The sequence below is a fragment of the Harmonia axyridis genome, chromosome 3, assembly GCF_914767665.1.
Source record: "Harmonia axyridis chromosome 3, icHarAxyr1.1, whole genome shotgun sequence".
NCBI classification, from domain to species: Eukaryota; Metazoa; Arthropoda; class Insecta; order Coleoptera; family Coccinellidae; genus Harmonia; species Harmonia axyridis.
The window spans coordinates 39,693,383-39,716,248 of record NC_059503.1 but is presented as its reverse complement, the minus strand read 5'-3'; the positions used below and the strand labels follow the sequence as shown (position 1 = coordinate 39,716,248).

The 22,866-nt window shown below is 33.4% G+C and overlaps 2 protein-coding genes across 2 annotated transcripts in view; one reads left to right on the top strand and one right to left on the bottom strand.

Moving 5' to 3' along the window:
• The first annotated feature begins 709 nt into the window (after positions 1 to 709).
• On the top strand, positions 710 to 8,624 carry LOC123675304. The gene is made up of 3 exons (XM_045610652.1): positions 710 to 1,272; positions 1,739 to 1,907; positions 7,956 to 8,624. The coding sequence occupies exons 1-3, from the start codon at positions 749 to 751 to the stop codon at positions 8,484 to 8,486; spliced, it is 1,224 nt and encodes a 407-aa protein (XP_045466608.1). The 5' UTR covers positions 710 to 748; the 3' UTR covers positions 8,487 to 8,624.
• A 5,357-nt stretch (positions 8,625 to 13,981) lies between these two features.
• The window catches only part of LOC123675017 (inhibin beta chain), an 86,175-nt gene continuing 77,290 nt past the window's right edge, over positions 13,982 to 22,866 (bottom strand). The window contains exons 3-4 of the mRNA XM_045610240.1: positions 22,382 to 22,695; positions 13,982 to 19,927 (exon numbers count right to left, since the gene is read on the bottom strand). Coding sequence (XP_045466196.1) covers positions 19,633 to 19,927; positions 22,382 to 22,695 — 609 coding nt within the window. The 3' untranslated portion in view covers positions 13,982 to 19,632. The remainder of the gene's footprint in view (positions 19,928 to 22,381; positions 22,696 to 22,866) is intronic.

Below are 22,866 nucleotides of genomic sequence, written 5' to 3'. Positions count from 1 at the left end.
GTAACTTTTGGCACAAGAACTTATTCTTCACAATCAGAATATTAACACGAAACATTGACCATCAGTACTCGACTAGATTCTTGTAAGCTCATTCCAATTCAGAACATATAATATTCTGAAACGATCGCTCACAAAGTTTATGTTCACCCTTGTGTATATTGTATAGCAAAACCTGAACAATAAAAGATTTAACTTCCTTCAAAACAAATGGTGATTTAATCTTTATTGACTCAAAAGTGTAATGACTCTTTGTGAAATGGCCATTTTGGATCCCGGAATTATTGAATTTTCCGTTTGAAGTGAATAATCATAATTTCTATAGATTCTTTCATTTCAATTCCAACCCATTGGTTGCATCAAAATTTTTCATTTTTTTTGCTCCTATGGAGTTGAGAATCTAATAATTGCAGACAAAAATGTCGAATGAACCTTCAAAAAATATCTCAATTGAATATATTGATTGACATATTCTTCCAATGATTAACACAATAATAAAAATTTATGTTCCAATTGAAATTTCAACATTCATGAAGTAATAAATACCCAAGTTAGTAGATCAGTTTATATATCTAACGATAACAATGGAGTGATTGCGAACGTAGTGAAAACACAGGTCTTAGAGTTTCAAGGAATGACTTCTGTCCTTATTCAATGCACAAGTGAGTTTTGAGGTTATTATACAGTATAAATATACAAACTTATTTTCATTTTTCCATAAGTACGAATCCATCATCAACACTCACACAAAATGTTCAAACTAGCCGTTTTTTTATCAGCTGTTATCAGTGCAGTCTATTGCGTTCCTCAAAATTACTACTTCGGCAACTATGAAACAGCCCCGTATCAACCTTCAGGCTGGAGACCATCAGGGGCAGCTTTTCGTCTTCCAGAACGTCAGCAGGCGCTTCCAACAATCTACGGACCTCCTCAGCCTGAGTACGGACCTCCAGAACCCGCAACAACCACAGAGGCTGTTGATTCAACGACAACAGAAATTCCAACAACGACTGAAGTAAACACTGAAGAGAATGAAGCTGAAAACTTGAGCGAGCAGTTGAAAGATGGGGAACAAGGTGCCTACTATATCTTTCATCCCTCAGGACTCCTTCAGAAAGTGACATTTGCCACCAAGGATGACTTGGCCAACATGGCATACTATGCTAGAATCAAGTATGAGGATGTTGAACCAATCAGAGGGCCAATATACACATATGATCCAGAAACAGCTGAACTGAAAAGGATTGCAAGGAGAGTTAGCTCAGCCCAAGAATAGCAATGATGTGGTCAATACATATTGTTTTATTATTTGCTGATTGTGAAGTTTGTATTATTTATTTATTATATAGAAGTAAATGAAATGCTTTATTATTATATCACGAGTTTTAATTTGAATTGAAAAAATTATTTTCAATATGCTTTGGATACTCAAGCGGTTTTTCATTACAAATTACTTGCAAATTCAACAAGCGAAATTTACCATTTACTTGATTCATCCATTTCCTGTGTCCATTTATTTCTCGACTTGGTGAAGGCGTTTCATATGGTGAATTACAAAGAACTATGTGAATATTGCTGGGACTTTGCGGCGCTTCCCCAAGTCATGACCGACGAAGCTTGAAGTTGTGAAGAAGAAGCTTATTGGAAAGAGACATTTTGGTGCTTTTTCAAAGTAGTGGTTGCAACTATGCCGTTGTTGTTTTTTTGTTCGTCACAACTGCTGTGATGTGTTGTTTCCAAGTGAGCTTCTTGTCAAGTATCACTCCATTCGACCCTCCCATCGAACGTTACGACATGCCCTTGGGAATCTTTCCCCTTCGACTGAAGAAAACAACCACGCTCTTCTCAGGGTTCATTTCAATTCTCCTTTGAGCAAACCGAAGATGAAGTCTCGAGATGGCTTGTTGCAGGTACTTCGTTGTCATTTAGGGACACCACGAACTTGCAAGAATGTCAGTGTGTTCATCGTAAAGTGCCATGGGAGTTTTCTCCGTTTTCAGTATGTTAGATACATATAATTCGAAACATAATGGTGACAGCAGAGATTCTTGGGGATCTTTGGCTTAAAGTGCCCTCTCTGAAAACGGAACTCCATCAACTTTGGCTCTAAACTTTTGAGAAGGCAGTTAAGAGGCTACAAGTTGAACCATGGAGCGTAGAAAACCTACCGCAAGCAGTAAGTATAGCATTCCTTCGTGCCACATTTTATAAAACACTTTGGCCACGTCCAAGAATACAGCCCCTGTGACTTGTTTGCGGTAAAATCCATGCGTGATTTGTTTCACTACTCGGAGCACTTGTGGAGTGGAGTGTTGGCTTTGAAATCCGAACTGTCCCAACTGTATGATCTTTTTTCCGTTATTGCATTCTAACTTTTCAGAATTACTGCTTTCGTTGTCTTTCCTATGGGTGGTAGTTTTTTGTAAATTTACTGTCTTTGCCGACCTTGTGGATTGAAACCATGTTAGTTTTCTTTCATTCGTTAGGAAATTGCCTTAGTCGAAGCATAGCATTGGCTATATAGGGTCCTGCAATAGTGCGTTAGGCTTCCATAGCTGCCAAAACAGACGTTTTTGGAATTTAGTTGAAAAGTATTCCCTTTGAACTTTCAATTCTTCATCTCTGGAAAGACAACTGTGTACATCCTCATGGAAAAAAATACAGGGTGTTGTATTTGAAAAACTCGAGAAAAAACAACTTGAAATTCTTCATATTTGGACATTGATAACGGACACCCTGTATACAGGGTGTTATCAATGTCCAAATATGAGGAATTTCAAATTGTTTTTTCTCGAGTTTTTCAAATATAACACCCTGTATTTCTTTCCATGATGATGTACACAGTTTGAAACCTTACATTTTTTCAGAAGTAACTAAAGAGCTTTTTTCACTCCTGCTTCCAGCAGGCACGAAAAATGAAATCAGAACATAAAATGTTATTCAAATATTGGATATAAAAACATACGGGCGTTGAAAAAGACAGAGAAAAATTTTGTTAATGATCTAAGAGATGTTCAAAGAGTCGTCCGCATTTTCTGGAACACAAAGCGATCCGATAGTTGAATGACCCACTGACCCTCATCAGCATGGCTGGAGTAATGCTTCGGAAAGCAGTCACAATTCTCTCTCGCATATTGGAAGCTGTTGTTGGAATTTCATCATACACGATTCCCTTTATGTGTCCCCACAAAAAATAATCTATTTTGGTGAGATCCGGTGATCTAGCAGGCCATCTTGTCGGTCCGCCCCTACCATTCATCTATTTGGAAACTGTTGGTCCAGTAAATCCCTCACAGGACGAGCATAATGGGCGGGTGCTCCATCATGCTGAAACCATATTCCATTTCGTATTTCCGTAGGTAACACTAACGAAAAAATGAGAGCCTATCACATGATTGCCGATTACTGCTCCCCAGACATTCAATGACCACCTGTGTTGATTGTCTATTCCCTTATAATTCTTGGATTTTCTACAGAGCAATAGTGAAAATGATGCCTATTGACGGCTCCGGATTTGTGGAAGGTTGCTTCATCACTGAATAAAACAAATTCAAAAAATGTAGGGTTCTGTTCAATTTGAAAACTTTGCCAGTTAGTGTAATTCAGACGGTTTTCAAAATCACTATCAATATACTTATTCTTTTTGAGGATTCTTTGAACTGAACGCTTACTTATAATACAGGCTACACCAAGCTCCCTTTGGCTTGTGTGTGGATTTTCAGTTATATGCAGTAAAACCTCAAGCTCCTTGTCTTCGTTAGTGGCCGATTTTACCTTCTCTTCTTTTTTATACTTGACATCTCCTGTCTCAACAAATCTGTTTAAAAGCCTCCGAAACTCGACTCATGTGGATGTCTTCTTTCGGGATATTCGACAGCTTAGGATATTCTGGCTAATAAACAGTTTCTGTGGCACTGCCCCAACATGAAAATCATATCAACCATTTCATCTTTACCAAAATTCAATTGATTTATTCGGAAATCACTTTGAGCAACAATATTTTGATCAATATTTGAAAACAGTTTCTGTGGCACTGCTCCGACATGAAAATCATATGAAAGATTTCATGAATAATAACTTTTTTTGGTGCCGATAAAACTGTGTAATCGTTAGAATACACAAGTTACCAATAATACCTATATGTAGGTATGTGTCACTTATTGGGTCAAATATTATCATTTTCATGTTAAACTTCAAGGATTATGATTTTGGAAGGGTTTTAAAGTTTTTCAAAAATTGGTCATTCGTTTGGTTTCATTGTGTGACTCATTTAAAATATCTGTTATTTATTATGTTCATTATTCCTGAAAATTTTGGTTGAAATGTCATTTTTTGTGTCTGCTGGTCACAGGAGTGGAAATAATCCTAAGATTACTTCTGAAAAAATGAAAGGTTTTAAACTGTGTATATCATCATGGAAAAAAATACAGGGTGTTACATTTGAAAAACTCGAGAAAAAACAATTTGAAATTCTTTATATGTGGACATTGATAACGGATATCCTGTATAAAAGAGGTTGATCATTTACGATTAAGAACGATTACTAGGCAAATTCTTGAGTTAACAAAAATTCTGATCAAATTTATATTTCTATCGCTACTGGAAATCGGTAAAGGGCTTTTACCGAACTACTGTTTCGTCGAAATTTTGCAATTTTTTCTGAATAAGATCCGTACCGTTGGAAAAATATCCCTTATATTTTGCATCATGAGGTATTGAAGAGCATTGAAAATATGCAAAAATATAAGGGGTGTTCCATTTAAAAGATCACTCATTTGTTGAATAATTTTATTTGGGAACACCTTGTATATCAGAAAATAATTCCCAGAGATGCATAAAAAAAAGTACAAAGGGGATGCTTTTCAACTAAATGTCTAAAACGTCTGGTTCGGCTGCTATGGAGGCCTAACACACTATTGCAGGACCCTGTATATGCAGTGCTACTAAGGTTTTCTGATGAAGTCTTTGTAACGTCAAGTTAGTGATGCCGTCTGGTCCTGATGCCGTTTTTGCTTCTTACTATATTGATCTGTATTTTCGGAACGCTTGCGAATCTGAAAGCTTCGGTCACTTCATTTTTCAAGTCTCCTCTGACTTTGCGGTTGACATCTTAGATATGGTCAAAATCCGCATTTTGTCCTTAGGGCTTCATTAGGTTTCAACTCGGGTTTCAATGTTACCTACGAAAGTATCAGCATTTTTCTCTAGACTATATACCATTCCTTGTTAACCGTGAATCGGTGGGGTTGGTTTCCTATCTGATGAATGCAGTACTTTGGACATTCGCAAAACACTGTTGTTTTTTTCGGAAAGAGAGAGTTCTGTGCGCCTATAACAATTTCTTCTTCTTCTTCTTCTTCTCCCAAAAAAAAGTTCAATTTGGCATCCTGATATAGATGCTTTCGAGGAAGATTTTTTTTGATAAATCTAATAATGAAATTTCTATAAAAATATTCAGCATTATGTTGATTCAAGATGTTTGAAATGAAATCCGTATCAGCATGACCAAAAAATTATCATTTTAGGTGGCATACAATTGTATGCCACTCACGATCTAAAAAAATAGCCACGGATTTGATGGTGTGATGTCAACCCACAATTCCTTATTGATTCTTCTGGGATTCAACCCTTTTAATAGCTACTAACTCAAGACATTTTGTGAATTCCTCAATATTCAAGCATTCTGATCAAATACAAAAAAAAAAAACAGTTTTTTATATATCACAATTCAAATGAGAACTTATAGTCTCGACAATTGAAAGCTCTTTCATTAGGAACTTAACACACAAAACTCACTTTATAAACCTGAAAATTGAGTCAATCATTATTAGATGTAAAAATCATTGGAATGGATAAAGACATAAGCATTCACTATTTTATAGGAGATTCACTCGAATTGGAATCCAACTGCAATCTCAGTTCATAAGGAGGAATGAAACCCTTTAGCTTGATAAAATAATCGAAATTTTCAGTTGAGATAAATTAACCCAATACCTACCATAAATGTGATTATCATTATCATGATTCATGTCGATGCTTATTATCGAGAATTCGAAAATGTATGAGCGGAATATCAAAGAAGATAGGCCTTCCTTCGTTTACTATAACTAATATTATATATTGGTATGCATAAGGAGTATGTCTTCATGTGTTAGCATTGCCACTTCGTTTATGCTTGATCAAGTTACAATTGTGAATCTGTTGGTTTATTCAGTTTAGATTTTTCATTAATTAGTATTCCAATTTATGAACGATATTTAAGAAGTATATTTGCTAAAAAAAAACATCAAATTATGTTGTTTTCGAGATATATCTTCGAAGAAACACATATAAATCTAAAATAGTAACAAACAAGTGATTATGCTTCGATTTCTAAGATCAAGATTGTAGGTACCGGGTTTTTCACCATAATTTGAGCCCCCCTTTAACTTTGTTACTAGAAAAGGTACAAAAAAATGTTTTTCACAAAAGTTTCACGAAATCGACTAGTGTTTTTTGAAATGATTTCACAAAACGAAATATATACAGAGTGGGCAACATATTGATAGCAACTTCATTTTTTCAAATGGAACACCCTGTATATTTTTCTATATTTGACTAGCTCTTTTCACCCTGATTTCGAATATATAACATATGTTTGGTCTGTCTCTCTCATTCTGAGTACCACCGAGTTTCAAATTTCAAGAACCACCTGGCAAAAGTAATCACTGTGGATGGCTGCGATAACTCAAAATGCCCTTTTTTGAGTTATCTCGTTGGCAACGATATGACATACGTTTTTCACTATGAATTGGAATTGGATCATTTGGATGCAACTACATATATTCTCTCCTTGTAGCTTTCTTATTTTTATTGGTCTCTACATAAAGCGAACATATTTCAAATTTTTCCGCTTCTATGTAGTGCAATTGTTTTATTCAATGACAAACGTATGTTATATATCATTGCCAACGAGATAACTCAAAAAAGGGCATTCTGAATATCGCAGCCTTCCAATTGAAATTACTTAGCTTGCCAGGTGGTTCTTAAACTTTGAAACTCTGTGGTACTCAGAAAAAGAGAGATAGGCCAAACATATGTTATATATTCGAAATCAGGGAAGAAAGAGCTAGTCAAATATATTAAAATATACAGGGTGTTCCATTTGAAAAATAAAGTTGCTATCAATATGTTGCCCACTCTGTATATATTTCGTTTTGTGAAATCATTTTGAAAAACACTAGTTGATTTCGTCAAACTTTTGTAGAAAACATTTTTTTCTACCTCTCCTTGTAACAAAGTTAAAGGGGGGGTCAAATTATAGTGAAAAACCCGGTACATAGATACATATACATATATTATTTCGAAGAAAAAAGACTTGTCAATATAATTTTATGTTTTTCTCCTCAATCAGCTGAATTTTTTTTTACGTTGAATAGCTGTATTATATTATATTAAGCATCAAGAACGGCAAGCACCGACCGAAAACAAATGTTTGATATCGGTACGTTTAACGTACATCTGCTGCTGATAGCGTTTTTTGAACGATCCAATTACTTCTTGATTTCAATTAAATTAGGATTGAGTTACTTAATCTACCGATGAAAGGATTATTTGAATAGTTCTAGCTTCTTGAGAAATGGGTATGTTAATCAAGCTCATTCACTATGGCAGATACTTTGCAACCATCACAATGAGTAGGCAATATTTTAAAACATATCAAAATTTCATTTTCAACTTCTCACTATTTAATTTATTTCATGAATACAGTTTTTGGCGAATGAAAATATTCAAAATTTCTATGAAATGAAAATCACTCTGAGTGAAAATAAACGAAGTAATCCAATAATTCTGTATCATATTGTCCAAGTCCAAATTTAGGAGGTCGTTACTAAGGTCTTAGAATCTTCATTAACTATATATATTCACTTCTTCAAAACTTTAATCAGTATCATTACATCGTAGATACAGAGTCCTAGTCCAAAATGATCCAACTAGCCATTTTCTTATCCGCTGTTATCAGTGTAGTCTATTGCGTTCCCCAAAATTACTACTTCGGCAACTATGAAACAGCCCCCTATCAACCTTCGGGCTGGAGACCATCAGGGGCAGCTTTTCGTCTTCCAGAACGGCAGCAGGTCCTCCCAACAATCTACGGGCCTCCTCAGCCTGAGTACGGACCACCAGAACCCGCAACAACCACAGAGGCTGTTGATTCAACGACCACAGAAATTCCAACAACGACTGAAGTAAACACTGAAGAGAATGAAGCTGAAAACTTGAGCGAACAGTTGAAAGATGGGGAACAAGGTGCCTACTACATCTTTCATCCCTCAGGACTCCTTCAGAAAGTGACATTTGCCACCAAGGATGACTTGGCCAACATGGCATACTATGCTAGAGTCAAGTATGAGGATGTTGAACCAATCAGAGGGCCAATATACACGTATGATCCAGAATCAGCAGAGCTGAAAAGGATTTCAAGAAGAGTTAGCTCACCTCAAAAATAATTAGTTTTTGTTCTTGATGCAATAAAATGTGTCCCAAGTTTGTTCGACGTAATTTCGTTCAATATTTATTTATGATATGGAGAGATATGTATGTATATTGATTTATAAATTAAATATATGAGTCCGTAAGAAACAGTTCATTCCTCCTTCAATGATAATAATGAAAATAATTGACTTCATTCCCACAATCCAAGATCAAGACAAATAATTTTACAAAGAAAAAAAAATATGAAAGTGTGAGTAGAGGCGGAGTCCAGTAATGTACCCAAGTACATCTCCTGTTCAGCACAGCCCAATGTTCGAAATTTTTTCATAATAAAAAGTTGAAGGATCGATCGAAATTAAAAAATATGAAGCGGTTCTTGAAATTGCTTTATTTTCGTCAAAAAAATTTCGTTTCTCAATTTAAAGAAAACCCTTGTTGGTTGCTTGTAATTTATATGATAGTTCCGAGATATATTATGATGAAAACTTTTCCACTTATTTATTATTTCTATTTGTACCGGAAAATTGCGTTAAAATTACTTTGTGCGATCTTATATAGAAATTAGAAAAAAAAATTCAATATTATTTTGTCTAGTCACAAGATCAAAAAATAAATTGTATTTCGATTTTTAATGAATTTTCACGATTTTTTTCGAAGTCACTATCTTGATTTAAATTTGAAGTGAATGTATAATAATATTCACCTGAAAGGCGCTTCTTGACTTCAATATTCCCTCTTCAAATAATTCGTTTAGAAGTATGCTTTTTATTTTGCTTCAAGTAATGAAAAATAAAGATATATACATAATTATATCGGTTCTCACAAAATATATTTATGGTGATATGAATGGAATAAAAAATGTAACTCTTCTGGAGAGTTTTACTCGTATTTTCACTTCTTCGAAATGACACTAAAATGGCATAAAAAAATAAAGGATTGAATTGAATGGAACTACAAAAATAAAGAAAAATGCCATTTCAAGTTATAAGATATAAGAGACGAGCTATCGTTTCATTTCTATGATTGATCAACAAAGCTTAATAATTCTTATGCAAAACAAAATAGAAAAAATTTTGAAGGCATGGCTTTTTGGGAAGCAGGGCTGTTTTTATTGAAACAAGCATTATATTAGAATTACATTGTTATCTAAGTGTTATTACTCTGTACAGGAATTTCACCTGGATTGTCCCCATATAGTTGATGTAAATTGAAATGTATATATATGTTTGTATTTGACTTGTCCCATACACTTAGGTGTCTTGAGGGACCAATAAAGATTATTATTATTATTATTATTATTATTATATCATTCAAATAAATAAATGAATACATAGTTTAGATACTCATTTCGAATGTACCGACAAAAAGGCAATATTCCTCACGCACTTGTCATAATTGTCTATTTTTATGGTCTTCCGTTTTCAGAGTATGCATAATAAACATCGGATTGAGTAGGTGACTGAAAACATCATTAGACCCGAAGAACGGTGATAGATAATGTTAAGGAGAGGTAAAATAATTATTCGAAGTCTTAATATGTTTCATGAGAAAAGTGGAAAAAACATATTAAGGATTTTTTTGTATATAGTTCTTTATTATGGGATTGGAAATTACGGGCCCTCAAAAATCACTCGGCCCGGCAAAATCCCCCCCGATTCCTTGTCTCGTCAAATATAAGGTGTACCAAAACTATACATAAATTCCATGAAGAAGTTAATAGTATTGATGAATTTATTTACGATTTTTTAACCGATGAACTGGAATATTAGTAGGAGAGGGCGGGGCTGGAAGTTCCGATTTTCAAATAATAGGTACGAAATTTTATCATGAAAATGAAGGAATTCATTTTCAACATGGGATAATCTCGAACGGATATTTATCGTTTTTAGAAATATTATAGTCGCTTTTACTGATATCTCAATAGTTTTTTTGCAGAAGCAAATGTCGGTAAAATTTCGGAGCGGAACATTCAACCCCGCTTTGGGGCGAGTTGTTCCACCTTTGAGGCAAATTGTTCCGCTGAGAATTTGACAATATTTTGTTGAAATAATGAAGGTTGCATTGAATAAAACAATTATTTCTATCAACCCAAGTATGTTAAGTTTATTTTATGCAGAACTGAACTAAAAAACAACAACAAAATATTATGTTAATGGTTTATAGAAACCTCTTTTTATTTAGTTGGAATGGAATTGAATTCCATAGCATCTACAAATATCATCGAATATACTTTCAAAATAAAAAAAATAACTGGTTACTTTTAATTCAGGTAAATTTTAATTGAAATTAAATTAAAATTAAAATTGAATTGAATTGAATTTTAATTGAAATTGATATCATTAGTCAGCAGTCTTCCAGTTGTAATTAACTTAGGAAATCTCCATTTTTATGCATCTGCAATCTTATTCCTCATTCACAATAATTAGGGCACATATAATTTATCATTTCCATCTAAATATTTGGTAGGAGCCCAATTTTTACACATATATAGTATGGTACATTCTATCCACTGTTCTCTTGGTCAAGAATTTGAATAATAAAAAATTATGCAGTAGATACCATTCCAGATCATTGCCAATGTCACTCCCGCTATCTTGCCTTCTGCTTTTTTCTGATACTGATAATCTCTTTCACCTTTCCCCTTGCCTTTGCCATTTATTTTTCTATTGCCCATCTTGGTTTTTCCTGTTCCAGCCCTTGTAATGTCTTCATCTGTTTTGTCTTTTTTTGCCTGCTCTTCACTCAATACATTTTTTTAGAGAGTATGGTAAAATAGCCGTTTTTCGTAATCGGCTCTAGAAGTTGATGAAAGGTCATGCGAAAATTTCAATTTCTCTTGCGAAAGTTCTAACAGGTTTTCCGTCGTTGATAACAGCAGAGGCAGCTTTTTGTAACAATTGTCTCGTAGGTCTTACCTCTCTGTCTTTCGCTTGTAGTTTCAGATCCTTAGAATAAACTAAAAATGTGTCATGAGAATTTTAGAGAAGATTTAAAGTCGATTGGGGTTAGTTTTTCCGAGGAACAACCAGCCCCTACAGAAAGGAACATATGCCCCCAAATTAGTTTTATACAGGGTGGTTCATGTTCGACTGCCTATTACGTTTCTGGAGAACAGAGCCTATTCGAAATCTGAAAATTCGGAAGATGGCATTGTTCATAATGCCCTATTCAGCTAAAATATTTTCGAAGTGCTCCAGCACTTCCGGTTATACAAGAAATGAAAAAAAATTTTCAAAAAAAACTTTTCTTTTCATTTTATGTCTTAGATATTATCAAGATTCTCAATTACACCTCACTAAAATTTTTGCGTTGGTCCCTATAGTTTTCAAAATATTAAGAAAAAACCGAAAAAAAGAGAGAATTTCCATAGTCACTTTTACGTGAATAAAAGCTTACGTTTCATTTTTATTTTTCCTTGAAAGGTCTAACTGAGGATGGCATTTGAATAGTTATGTTTCCGAAGAATGAAGCTGAAATTGACAAAAAAATCTAAAATAGTACGAAAGGTTCAAAAAGAAATGGACAACAAACCCAGTTTTCTAATTTTTCCGGTGTGTAAATATACTATATATAAAATGAAAATTTCAAAGATTCAAGATCATTTGCTTCCACTCCAACTATCCGAAGGATCAACGATACAAGTTCATTATTCCTTTCAAATCCCCGGCCTTTCATAATGAGAACGCGACCAAAAATCGTTTCGACAAAGATATAAAAAGGCAGAACAGAAAGCGAGACCGATAAAGAACTGAGGAGTCATTCCCGACAGACCAATCATTTCTAGAAGGGAATAAATAAAAATGAAATATCCGATTTATTCATATCCCGAAAATTCCGCCTCTTGGCAAGTTGTCAACTACGGAAATGGATATTGAAATTACTCTGCTTGGAAAATGTGAATGATATATTATTTTCACGATGGGGAATGGGGATAATGGGGACGAAATGAACACAAAGGGACTGAACTGTTGTCCAGCGTTAGATTGAGGTAGATCATCAGATTAAATTTCTGAGAGTACCTACCTACGTGAATAAAAAGTATTAGGTTACAATACCCAGGTTCAGAAAGTAAGGAAGGGGTAAATATTCTTTAAATCGGAAGAAAATGTTTTCATTAATTTCAATTGTTTCGATATTTCGCTATTACGTAGCTTTTACAATTATCGTTTTTAAAAGGGATATAAATACAAAAACTGGAATGAATTAACGAATTGATAACATTTTGAATGAAATAAAACTGAATTTAATTTCCAAAAATTTGAATATTAGAATAATTGTATCTCCAACGTCACTTTTTTGGGTAATTTTACATTTTAAGTGAAACAAAAATGAAACTTACAGCCAAACATTTAGGTGAAGGTAGATACAATACTTCAAAGTATACAGAGGAATTTTTGTGAATGTAGTTCTTTCTTTTGTATGGTTAACGAACAAATAACTGTGAAGTTTATTCTCTCAACAGTTTCACTCATAGTTCTGATATAAGTAAGTTCGACTCTTTTAGATCTATGTTTGTATTGGTTGAAATTCAAAATTAACCGAGAAGCCATATTTAGCTGGCGAAATAATTATTGCAATATTTTAACTTGTGGAAATTGAGTTTACTTCGTGATTCTTGTCTTTTTACTGTCAATATTTAATATTGTCATTTAGTTCAATATAGAGGACAATATAGGTACACCTTGGTTCATTTCCCAATATAAAAACCAACATCTTTAAAGGCACAATTTTAGTAGTTGATCTGAACTTAAAATTGACATATTTGAATAAGAATTATTTAGCTATTTTCCAAATTGAAAGTGATTCAAAAAGTAGAAATATTTGAACGATCTGTCTCTCATAAGCTGATTACTCCAAGATCAAAGAGACACAATTTTTTCTCAGAAAATCATCGAAGATTGAACGCCGACATTGTAATCATGATATATTCTGAATATATTCATCACTTATTGTGTTGTATATACTAATATCAAGTTGAAGAAACTATTTAGGAGAAGAAAATGATGAAATAAATAATTTTTCACTTTTATTTTTTATTTCATTCGAAGATTTTACATTACATGAGGAACATTTCAATTTTTCCCAAAGTAAAAATGTAAATATAGAGAAAAGGCAAAATCAGTTATATAATACTGAAAAAATGATTCACGATCGTGAGTTTATTGCAGCGTTTTACTCTGTCAGATTGACCTCTTTATTGCTCAGAATACCTTTAAATATTGAGACATAAACATTCAAGAATTTCCAATAAAGAGTATTTCGTTTTGTATACAAAATTACGGTTCAGATCTGATTAGTGATTTGAGACCATTGATAATTCATGAAAATATTCGATTGAACCAATTCAAATTGAAAAAAAATTTTTGATTTTGATTGAATAAGAAACCATTATATACTCGTGCTCATTAGAAATAAACAGATGGATGAATTGATATGATCCATCTTTTTCAGGATGTTACTAGGAGCACCTTAGCGAAACTCTTGAATTGCTCTCCAAACTCATAAAAGTGCACAAAATATAAATGAATGAAAGAAAATATTATTTCGAAAACAGAGGAATAAAAGTATTTATTTGAAAGAAAATATTTTTCGCAAATGGTTTTTTCCAAATACTCATAGGAATGAATTATTCAAACCAATCAATTCTTCGATGATATATCAACAATCGTTTATGAAAATATGAATTATTCATTATTGCTGAATACCAGAAAATCGAATCTGTCTGAGTGACTTTAATACACATAATAATCAACCAAAATAATTGGAAATATGTGTACCTACTTAATCATCTACAATCAATTATATTCAGAGGGAGAATATAAAATTAAACAATCATTTATGTGTATTTTTCTCCAAATTTTTATAATGTCATCTTCTTCAGAAATTTGTGATAATTCTTGTTCAATATAAATGAAAATTTTTATACTAAATGAGCATAGGCTTACTGATAATATTCGAGAAGACTTATCAACAATATTTGATTGATTATTTCATGAAATGAGGCATAATATAATATATTCTTAAATTGATTTTGTGTATAATTTTCTTGTTTTTCTGAAGAATTTTGACTGATCATTTATTTAATTGAAATTCATTTGATGAGAGAAATTTTTCGATAATTTTGGATAATTAAATGTACAGAAAAGCATCAGACTCTATGAGAGAAATGGTGAAGAAAATTGATATTATGTTAAAAGCCATCAGAGGAAGATAAAGACAATTTGAAGAATGTTTCTTTTTCTATGAGAATTTCATTGATTTTCAATTCAATAAGTCGAAAGGGAAAGGGCAAATATAAATAAATAAATATTTCTCAATTCATCATCATGCCTTAGTCATAAATAGTTCTATGAGAATCTTGACAAAAAATATCAGCCAAAATCCCTCAAAAAGATATTGCATATGTTGAAGCTATTGTTCTAAGGTTATTATAGGGACTAGCCTTAGGCGCAACAAACTTATAGTATACATTTATCTTTATTTTCGTTATATTCGTAAGAGCAAGACAAATGGACAAAGGGTACTTTTGGTTATTTTGATCTCCGTAAGCTTATTGTCAATTATTATTTTTATACTATGTAACAATTTCAAGGCAGTGAGCTATATATAAAAATTTCCATATACACCAATTCAAAATAGAAAAATAAGTTTGCTTTTTTCAATACTGAATGTAAACGCGATACACTCCTAAAGTTCATTTAATTCCTAACTTCTTCAGTTTTCCACCGTACTCACTGTTATCCTCACCAACTTGTATAATTATAATCACAAATTCGTCTAAATTTTTTCAAACCAATTCAGTGAAAGCTGTTTCATTCGAACAGTATATAATATAATTGACAAATAATCGACTTGGCAAATTGTTCTTCGTTGAATCGAAAAATAGCAATAACAGCTTCCACAAAAAAATATTGAAAAAGGAAGCGATAAAAAATAGCGAATATACAGCATAATTCGACAAGTATATACTTGTGCTCTTTACAATTTCCAATAATTTAACATTAAAAATCACAGAATAACTTGGTAAATAAAATATCACAAACATAAGAAACATCACATGTATAATAGGAATGTTGTATGAAATGGGAAATGAACTCTGAAATATTTATTTTGTGCTATTTCTGCTATTGAGAATTTGTTAATAGTTTCATGAGATTGAAGTCAAGATGAGTTTGGGATGAATTTTTTTTCTTTTAGTTACAATTTTCTCACATATTAAACTAAAATTACAGGGGTCTGTCTTATGAGTAAAAAAATAAAGCTTAAACTCCAATAAAGTGCTCTTTCTATACAAATTATAATATAAAACTAAACTATTGAAGAATACACCTCAATCTCAAGAAATAAATTACGAAAACTGAAAAGAAACTATATTATTTCTGCTATCTAAATCTGTGAATATTTCAGAGGATATCTTTTTCGATACGGAATCAGAGTTCAACTTGAACTAATTGAATCGATACTATTCGATTACTTGCAGTAGGGAATATGACATTTGGGGATAGAACAGTAAAACAAAAATATTTTTTGAAACCAAATAGAATATGTCTATCCCTATTTCATATGTGGAAAGTGTTTGTTATTTGTGAGAAATCCTTCGTTAATTCTGATTCAGTATCTAGGGATATTGCTTACAAAATTTAGTGTTCTTACTTTTATTTATGTAAAATTGTACCTTCGTGTATTTTTGTTGTAATAGAGTATTTCTACAGATAAAACGTTGGATTTCCATTTCAAAAATAATGCTTCACTTATTGAGTCATTTCACTGGCGCCATATCTTCTGAGAACTGAATTGGAATGGTAACGACATCGTTAAATTATTTAGAGTTAATTTCTTTAACTATCGAATAATTCGTAATACGATTTTTTCACTTCAGAATCAACTATCGTCATTTGTTGTGCGGCCGAACTAATGTATTTGTTTTGATTTGATGATATAATCTGGGGTACATCCAACAATTCTTTCCTCTTTAACGAGAATATTAGTACGTTTTCCAATTCAAAAATGTGTGAAAACTGCAGGATTACATTCTTTCATATATGATTTGAAATGAAAGCTGCTCTCTCTTTCAGTACCGATACACTCAAAATTAAAAAAAAAGCCGTTATATTATTTGTGGGCCAAATAGGTACTAACAAGATAATAATATAATGAAATAAACTTTGACGATATCATAATCTGGCTTAATTTGAAAGTGATGAGCCCCAATATATTTTTAATATTATTTTTTCCTAGAAGAAAAGAACCAGTCAACGTGGAAGTAGTGATAAATGCTATAGGACCAGGAAACTTGGGTAACATACACCTGTATGATGCTGACAACGAGGAACTGAAAACTGAGAATTCATCTTCTCCATGTGAACAAGGGTATCACATCACATTAGAAGAACTATAAACAGCTCTGAAGAAATTGGAGAAACGAAAATCGTCGGGTACGGACGATATCCCAATGGAATTGCTCAAATATTGACGCTCAGTAAATGAGAAAGGACTGATGAAGCTGTACGAGAGAATAAAGTATATTGGATTTTTACCTGAAGAATGGAGAACTAGCATAACGATACCTGTATACGAAAAAAAACCAAAATCGAATCCGAAGAACTACAGAGGAATAACTTAGCAGTGTACTGAAATTTCTAACTAAAATACTTCCAAACAAAATTACTGCTAAGGTAGAAATCTCCTGTCTTGTGTTCTGTTGTTTGTGATAGTGTTCCAAAGTATGATTTTTTTGTGTTTTTGAAGAGCATATAAAATTGTATAGCATTTATTGTAAGATCGGAAGTAAAATATTTTTTTTAGACTTGAGAAAGGCTACAACCAATAGCTGAAACGTCGTCATTGCTGAATGCAAATGAAGAGTATTTCTCTCGAATAAATTCGGTCAGCTATACCCAATAACTCAATGTATAACACATTTCCAAAAAGCAGCGAAGTTTCCGTCCGAATAGATCTACGATAGATGCAATATTTATTCTGCGCCAGCTGATAGAGGAATCAATAGAGTTTAATAAGCACATGTTTTATAGACCTGAAGCTAGCATTTGATTGAGTCAGATTTGAAGATGTAATCGATCAATTGAATCAAAAAAGTGTAGATAGGAATAATATAAACCTAGTACGGCAACTCAAGACTAAAAACAAAACGAGAATTAGAACGGAATGTGGCCATTCAAGAGAACTCAAAGTCACATCCGACATCAGACCAGGAGATAGTCTTAGCCCGTGTCTTTTCAATATACTAATGAACCAGATAATAGAAAGTGTAAATGAAGTTAATCCTGGTTTTAGAATGAACAATGATGACGTACAGCGCATACTACACAAATTCAACTTGGCAGTACAGAAACTTAATATGGAAATCTCGTGCGAAAAGACGCAATCTTTGGTAGTATCGAAAAAGCCTATAAAATGCAAGCTGGTAGTTAATGGACACATTGTGCTTCAGGTAATGAATATGAGATATTTGGGTGTGGAAATTTCGAGCGGGAGATGTTTGGCCAATGGAGTAATAGTCTGGTGAAAAAAGCCGCAAGAATATCAGGTTGGTTGGGTAATATGGAAAAATAAGAAAAATAATGTCCACTGAAAGTAAGACACGAATATACAAGACCAGCTTAGACCCATACGTACGCCGCTGAAACTAGAGCGAAGACAGCAAAAACCAAGAGAAAAATGAGAACCACTGAAATTAAAGTATTGCGAACAATAAGAGGGATAACGCTGAAAGACAAAATACGCATACGTATTTTCTGCAAGAGTTGGGAGTACAGGATGTTGTCAGTTGGGTGAGAGAAAGGCGCCGCTTTTGGTGGGGTCACGTAGATCGAATGCGTCCAGATCAAATTTCAAAAAAGGCGAAAACACAAAAATCAGGAACTAGACGACCAGTTGGTAGGCCTCCAAAACGTTGGTACGATAGCTGGACGTAAACGTCACAAGAGGGCGGATGACAGAATGGGCAGGACTCCGTCCTAACAGGGCCGCTGCCAGGACCGGCAAACCGGACATTTTGCCGGGGCGCCAAAAATTTCAGGGGCGTATACAGTTAATAAAGCAAGACATATTTTTTGACACATAAATATTTTCATAGTGAAAATACTACTCTTTCTAGTAAAATAATAAATAAAATTACCAAGAGCTAATTTTAAATCGATTAGATGCCTTCAAATATAGTTATGAAAATACGAACAGGTAGTATAAAATTTACCTTTGAACCAAGTCGCCTTTTCTTATATATACTTATAGAGCGCCGTACTTTTAAACAATGCAGGATGTTTCTTGATGAAATCGATAAGACGTCCTTTGTAAAATTTGACAACTTGATTTTATATGAAATCGAAAAGATGCCTGAGGGAAATAACAGAGGCTCCTTCAAAGAAAATCAAGATAACCTAAGAAAGCAGGGCGTCAAAATTTTATTTTGCCGAGATGCCAAAAATATCTGGCGGCGTCCCTGCGTTCTATTATAAGAGGAAGAATAAGAAGAAAATTTTTCTCTATATGGAATTGGTTAGTTACCAAACAAATAATAATTGCGCAATGGGTTAAAGGAAGGATTCATAGTATTTCGTCATAGAATTATATTAATATCCAATGAAAAATAACTGAAATTCTAGGACAAAATTTCACACTCGAAATCAACGGAATCATCATAATCATACAGTACGAATTTAGAACAATATCAATACTAAAGGATTTATTCATTTATTGATCAGTACCCTCATCTAAAATTTCTTATTATATTAGAACGAGCCATAATCGAAATAATTGCTAATGAATTCAAATTTTAGATGTATTTGCTATTGATTATAATTGTATTAGAGTTCAATAAATTGTTCTGCGAGACTACGAATAATTCGTTTTGTTATTTTTGGAGATGGTGTCCGATCGAACTTTTTGTCAGTTGATGGATTCAATCTGAAGAAACATATGTCTCATTTTCAAATGTTTTAGGACAACAACATTGACTCAGAAAAAAAAACTAAGATGAAAAAGCAGCTTTCATTTGAAACCTGCCATTTATTCTACATTAGGAATGGACTACCCAGTTACCGCAAATTTTCCAGTATCATCTTTTCGCCGAACAACAAAGGACAGAGTAGACTCTGCAAACGCAACTGATATCTATCTATAATTTCGTTAACGCGCGAACGTCTACGGACAACCGCACTCATCAACCACCATTTTTGGCATGTCCCTCTTGATAACGTCCAAATTTGGTCCATAGTAAATCAAGCTCATGCTAGAAAACTTAAGTGGCGCACAACATGGTTGCATGCCGCTAAGATGGTGGGTCTTCCTGACCTCCTCTATCACATGCGTGTGGAAATTGTTGTAGGTATCTGGTGTTCGAGGATGGCCGCAGTCACCCCTGCAGTAGTTGGCGTAGTAACCGGGCGGAGCGATCACCCAGTCTTCCCAACCTAGCTGCTTGAAGCTGACATAAAACCTGCAACAGATATTTCAGATCAGGAAACCTGAAACTTTCGCTTAATCCTGAAGTTTGGCAATAATTATAACAATTCAGTCATAGTTAATGATTATGAAAAGTTCGTCAATGACATTTTGGCCAACATGACATTAATTTCTAGTTGATTATATGACTTTTGGGGTTCGGTATATATTTCAGAGTAATAAACATAGATAGAGGGAGCATATCTATGTCATTTTCAGTGAGCAACATGAACTATCAAATTTGACATTAAGCGCGCAAATGAAAACATATCAGTGATAGAATATTTCACTCAATTCGTGAGCTTCTCCACGAAGAACGCACTATGTCCCATAGTGAGTCAACGTTTCATATCAACTCGAAATATATTGAGATTAATACCGAAAAACACTAGGGGAATAAATTAAAGGATCAAAATAAAATTCGAAATTTTTAGCGGCTTTTCAAATGGATGTATTTTCGATAACAATGGTCGTATCTCAATTTGAAAAGGAGCTTTTTGAAACTTGAAGTTTATAGTTTAGAGATCTCATGGTGACAAAATTTTTCAAGGAACGTGTACTGCTCAATCCTAATGAATACAGTGTCTAAAATTTCTGCGAAATTTTTTCAGGTTTTATTTTTGGCCTACAGACTTGGAATTTTTTTTCCAACTTAACCACTATATGGATGAGATAACTTGTTCATTCAGCTTCAATATCCTTTTTTCAAAATTTCGATACGAGCATTTCTCTCTGAAATATCGAACTTTGAATTGAAAAGGACCTTTTTGTTTTCAACCATCAATATCTCACCAATCAATGTTTGCACAGAATATTTAAGGGATGTTTTGAAATCTTGAATGAATTTTCTACAAGAAGAAGCTATGGTATTTTCGGAAAAAATTTTTCTTCGTTTTCTACATTAATTTGAAAAGTTGATAAAAAAAAGCTTTTTTTCAAATTGAGATACGACCATTTTTATCGAAAATACATCCATTTGAAAAGCCGCTAAAAATGTTGAATTTTACTTTGATTCTTTAATTTATTCCACTAGTATATATCAGAAGTTCAGAAAACAAACTTCAAGCGCGCCAAACGACGTAAAACAACGGATGACACTAGGAGAGCAATAGTTGCCAAACCTTGGATTTCAGCAGGTAGATACAGTAAATAAATATTCTGCATACTATAAATTCGATAATTAGGAAAAATATCGGATTCCAAATATTCAAATTTGCCTATTTAATTGAGAATCACTCAAATAAATATATTTCATTCAATATAATATACATTCATAATGACATAGTAAAATTCTGGATTTGAGAATATATCACAATCCGACAACGTAATCTAACCATGTTAGGGACATGTAAAATTTGCGTATACTCCCTTTCTCATGTTTATTACTCTATGGTAGATATCAAATGAATTATGTGTACGAGATTTGACTTCACTCTTTCCACTATAAATACCATAATTCTGAACTCATTCGAGTTGAAAAATTTTTTGAAGGCGTGCACAGCGACTGAAGGCATTTTTTCCCAAAGATTTGGAATTTGTATCATTCTCGAAAAAAAGGGTAGAGATTGGGGAACAACTTCTAGCCTAAACATTAACGTATTATAATGGAAGTGAAATTTTACAAGTCAGCCAATTGCATCACAGACCAAATATCATCTAGACCTAATTTTAGTGAAGAGATCCCTACAATGATCTAATAATATAGATGCACCCTTGAGCTGATGAGCATATTGAGCCCTGAATCACGTGACAACGAGGAAAAGGATCCAGATGTCTGAATTTCAGCCAATGATAAGGGAAGCCAAATCACGTGATCTAAAAGGATACAATGATCGATTGGTCAATATGTTCAACCAAAACCAATCAAAACATGGGTCACGAGGTGTGAACAAGAAATACACGAAACATTAATAATTTACAAATCTGCACAAAAAAACCTAGAGAGAAAGGAAGTGTACATCCTCAGGAATCACCAATGCTGTCATTGCCAAGAGAAAGGAGAGGAGAGTAATGCTGAAGAAATGAAATGAAAGAAATGGAAGAAATGAAACTTGAATATTCCAGCTGAGTTTTGAATTTTTTCCCTCTTGCTGCATGAGGTACTGTTATGACGTCATCTTGTGGAAATATCAGTAATAAGTACTGAATTTTCAGAAAAGAGCGTGATTTCAGTGGCCTTACACATTTTAGCACGAATTCAATGGGTCATCATTTTTATACGACCACTTCATTTGAATCAAGAATTTTAAAGTAAGTTTATGTATATACATATACCTCCAAAAATATTTGGAGATGATAGCGGTTTTTTACCTAGACCATGGCTTGAAATTCTGGAATTATTCAACTCTGTTGGAAGGTGTCTTTTCAAGGATCTTTAAATAATATTTAATGACGTATCATATGAGAATATTGTATAAAGAACTTTTCGAAATTTATAGTATCTCCTCACCTCTGTTTGCAGCACTGGTTACCACTTTCTGCAGAGCAATCTATCGCTCTCCTCCTCACCCTCTTCGCGGAGTTTGGATCCGTGTGGATCACAAGGAATGGACGGTTCTTATTACTTATTTTGTCGATTTCTCTATTGAATATGTGGACGTGCCAATGGCTACAACAACTGCAATCTACTAGCAGTTGTAGCTTCTCCGTTCGCGACTCCGATAGCCATTTTGAGATTATGCTGGTAACGTTGAGCTTCTGCCATCCACTTCTTGTTTCTTCTAAAGTTAAAGTGATGGGCTCCGACATAGCTCTGTTGAAGTCCTAGTGAAATTTCAAATGTAATTAATTATATCAGGAATTGATCCAGAGGTGAAATTTTATGTGAAAGAAATTTCACTCCATCAACCTCTTTTTTCTTATTGAAGGTATATTATCTTCACTACCTCAAAGAATCAGATATTGATCAAGGAAACACAAATATGTATCAATCAT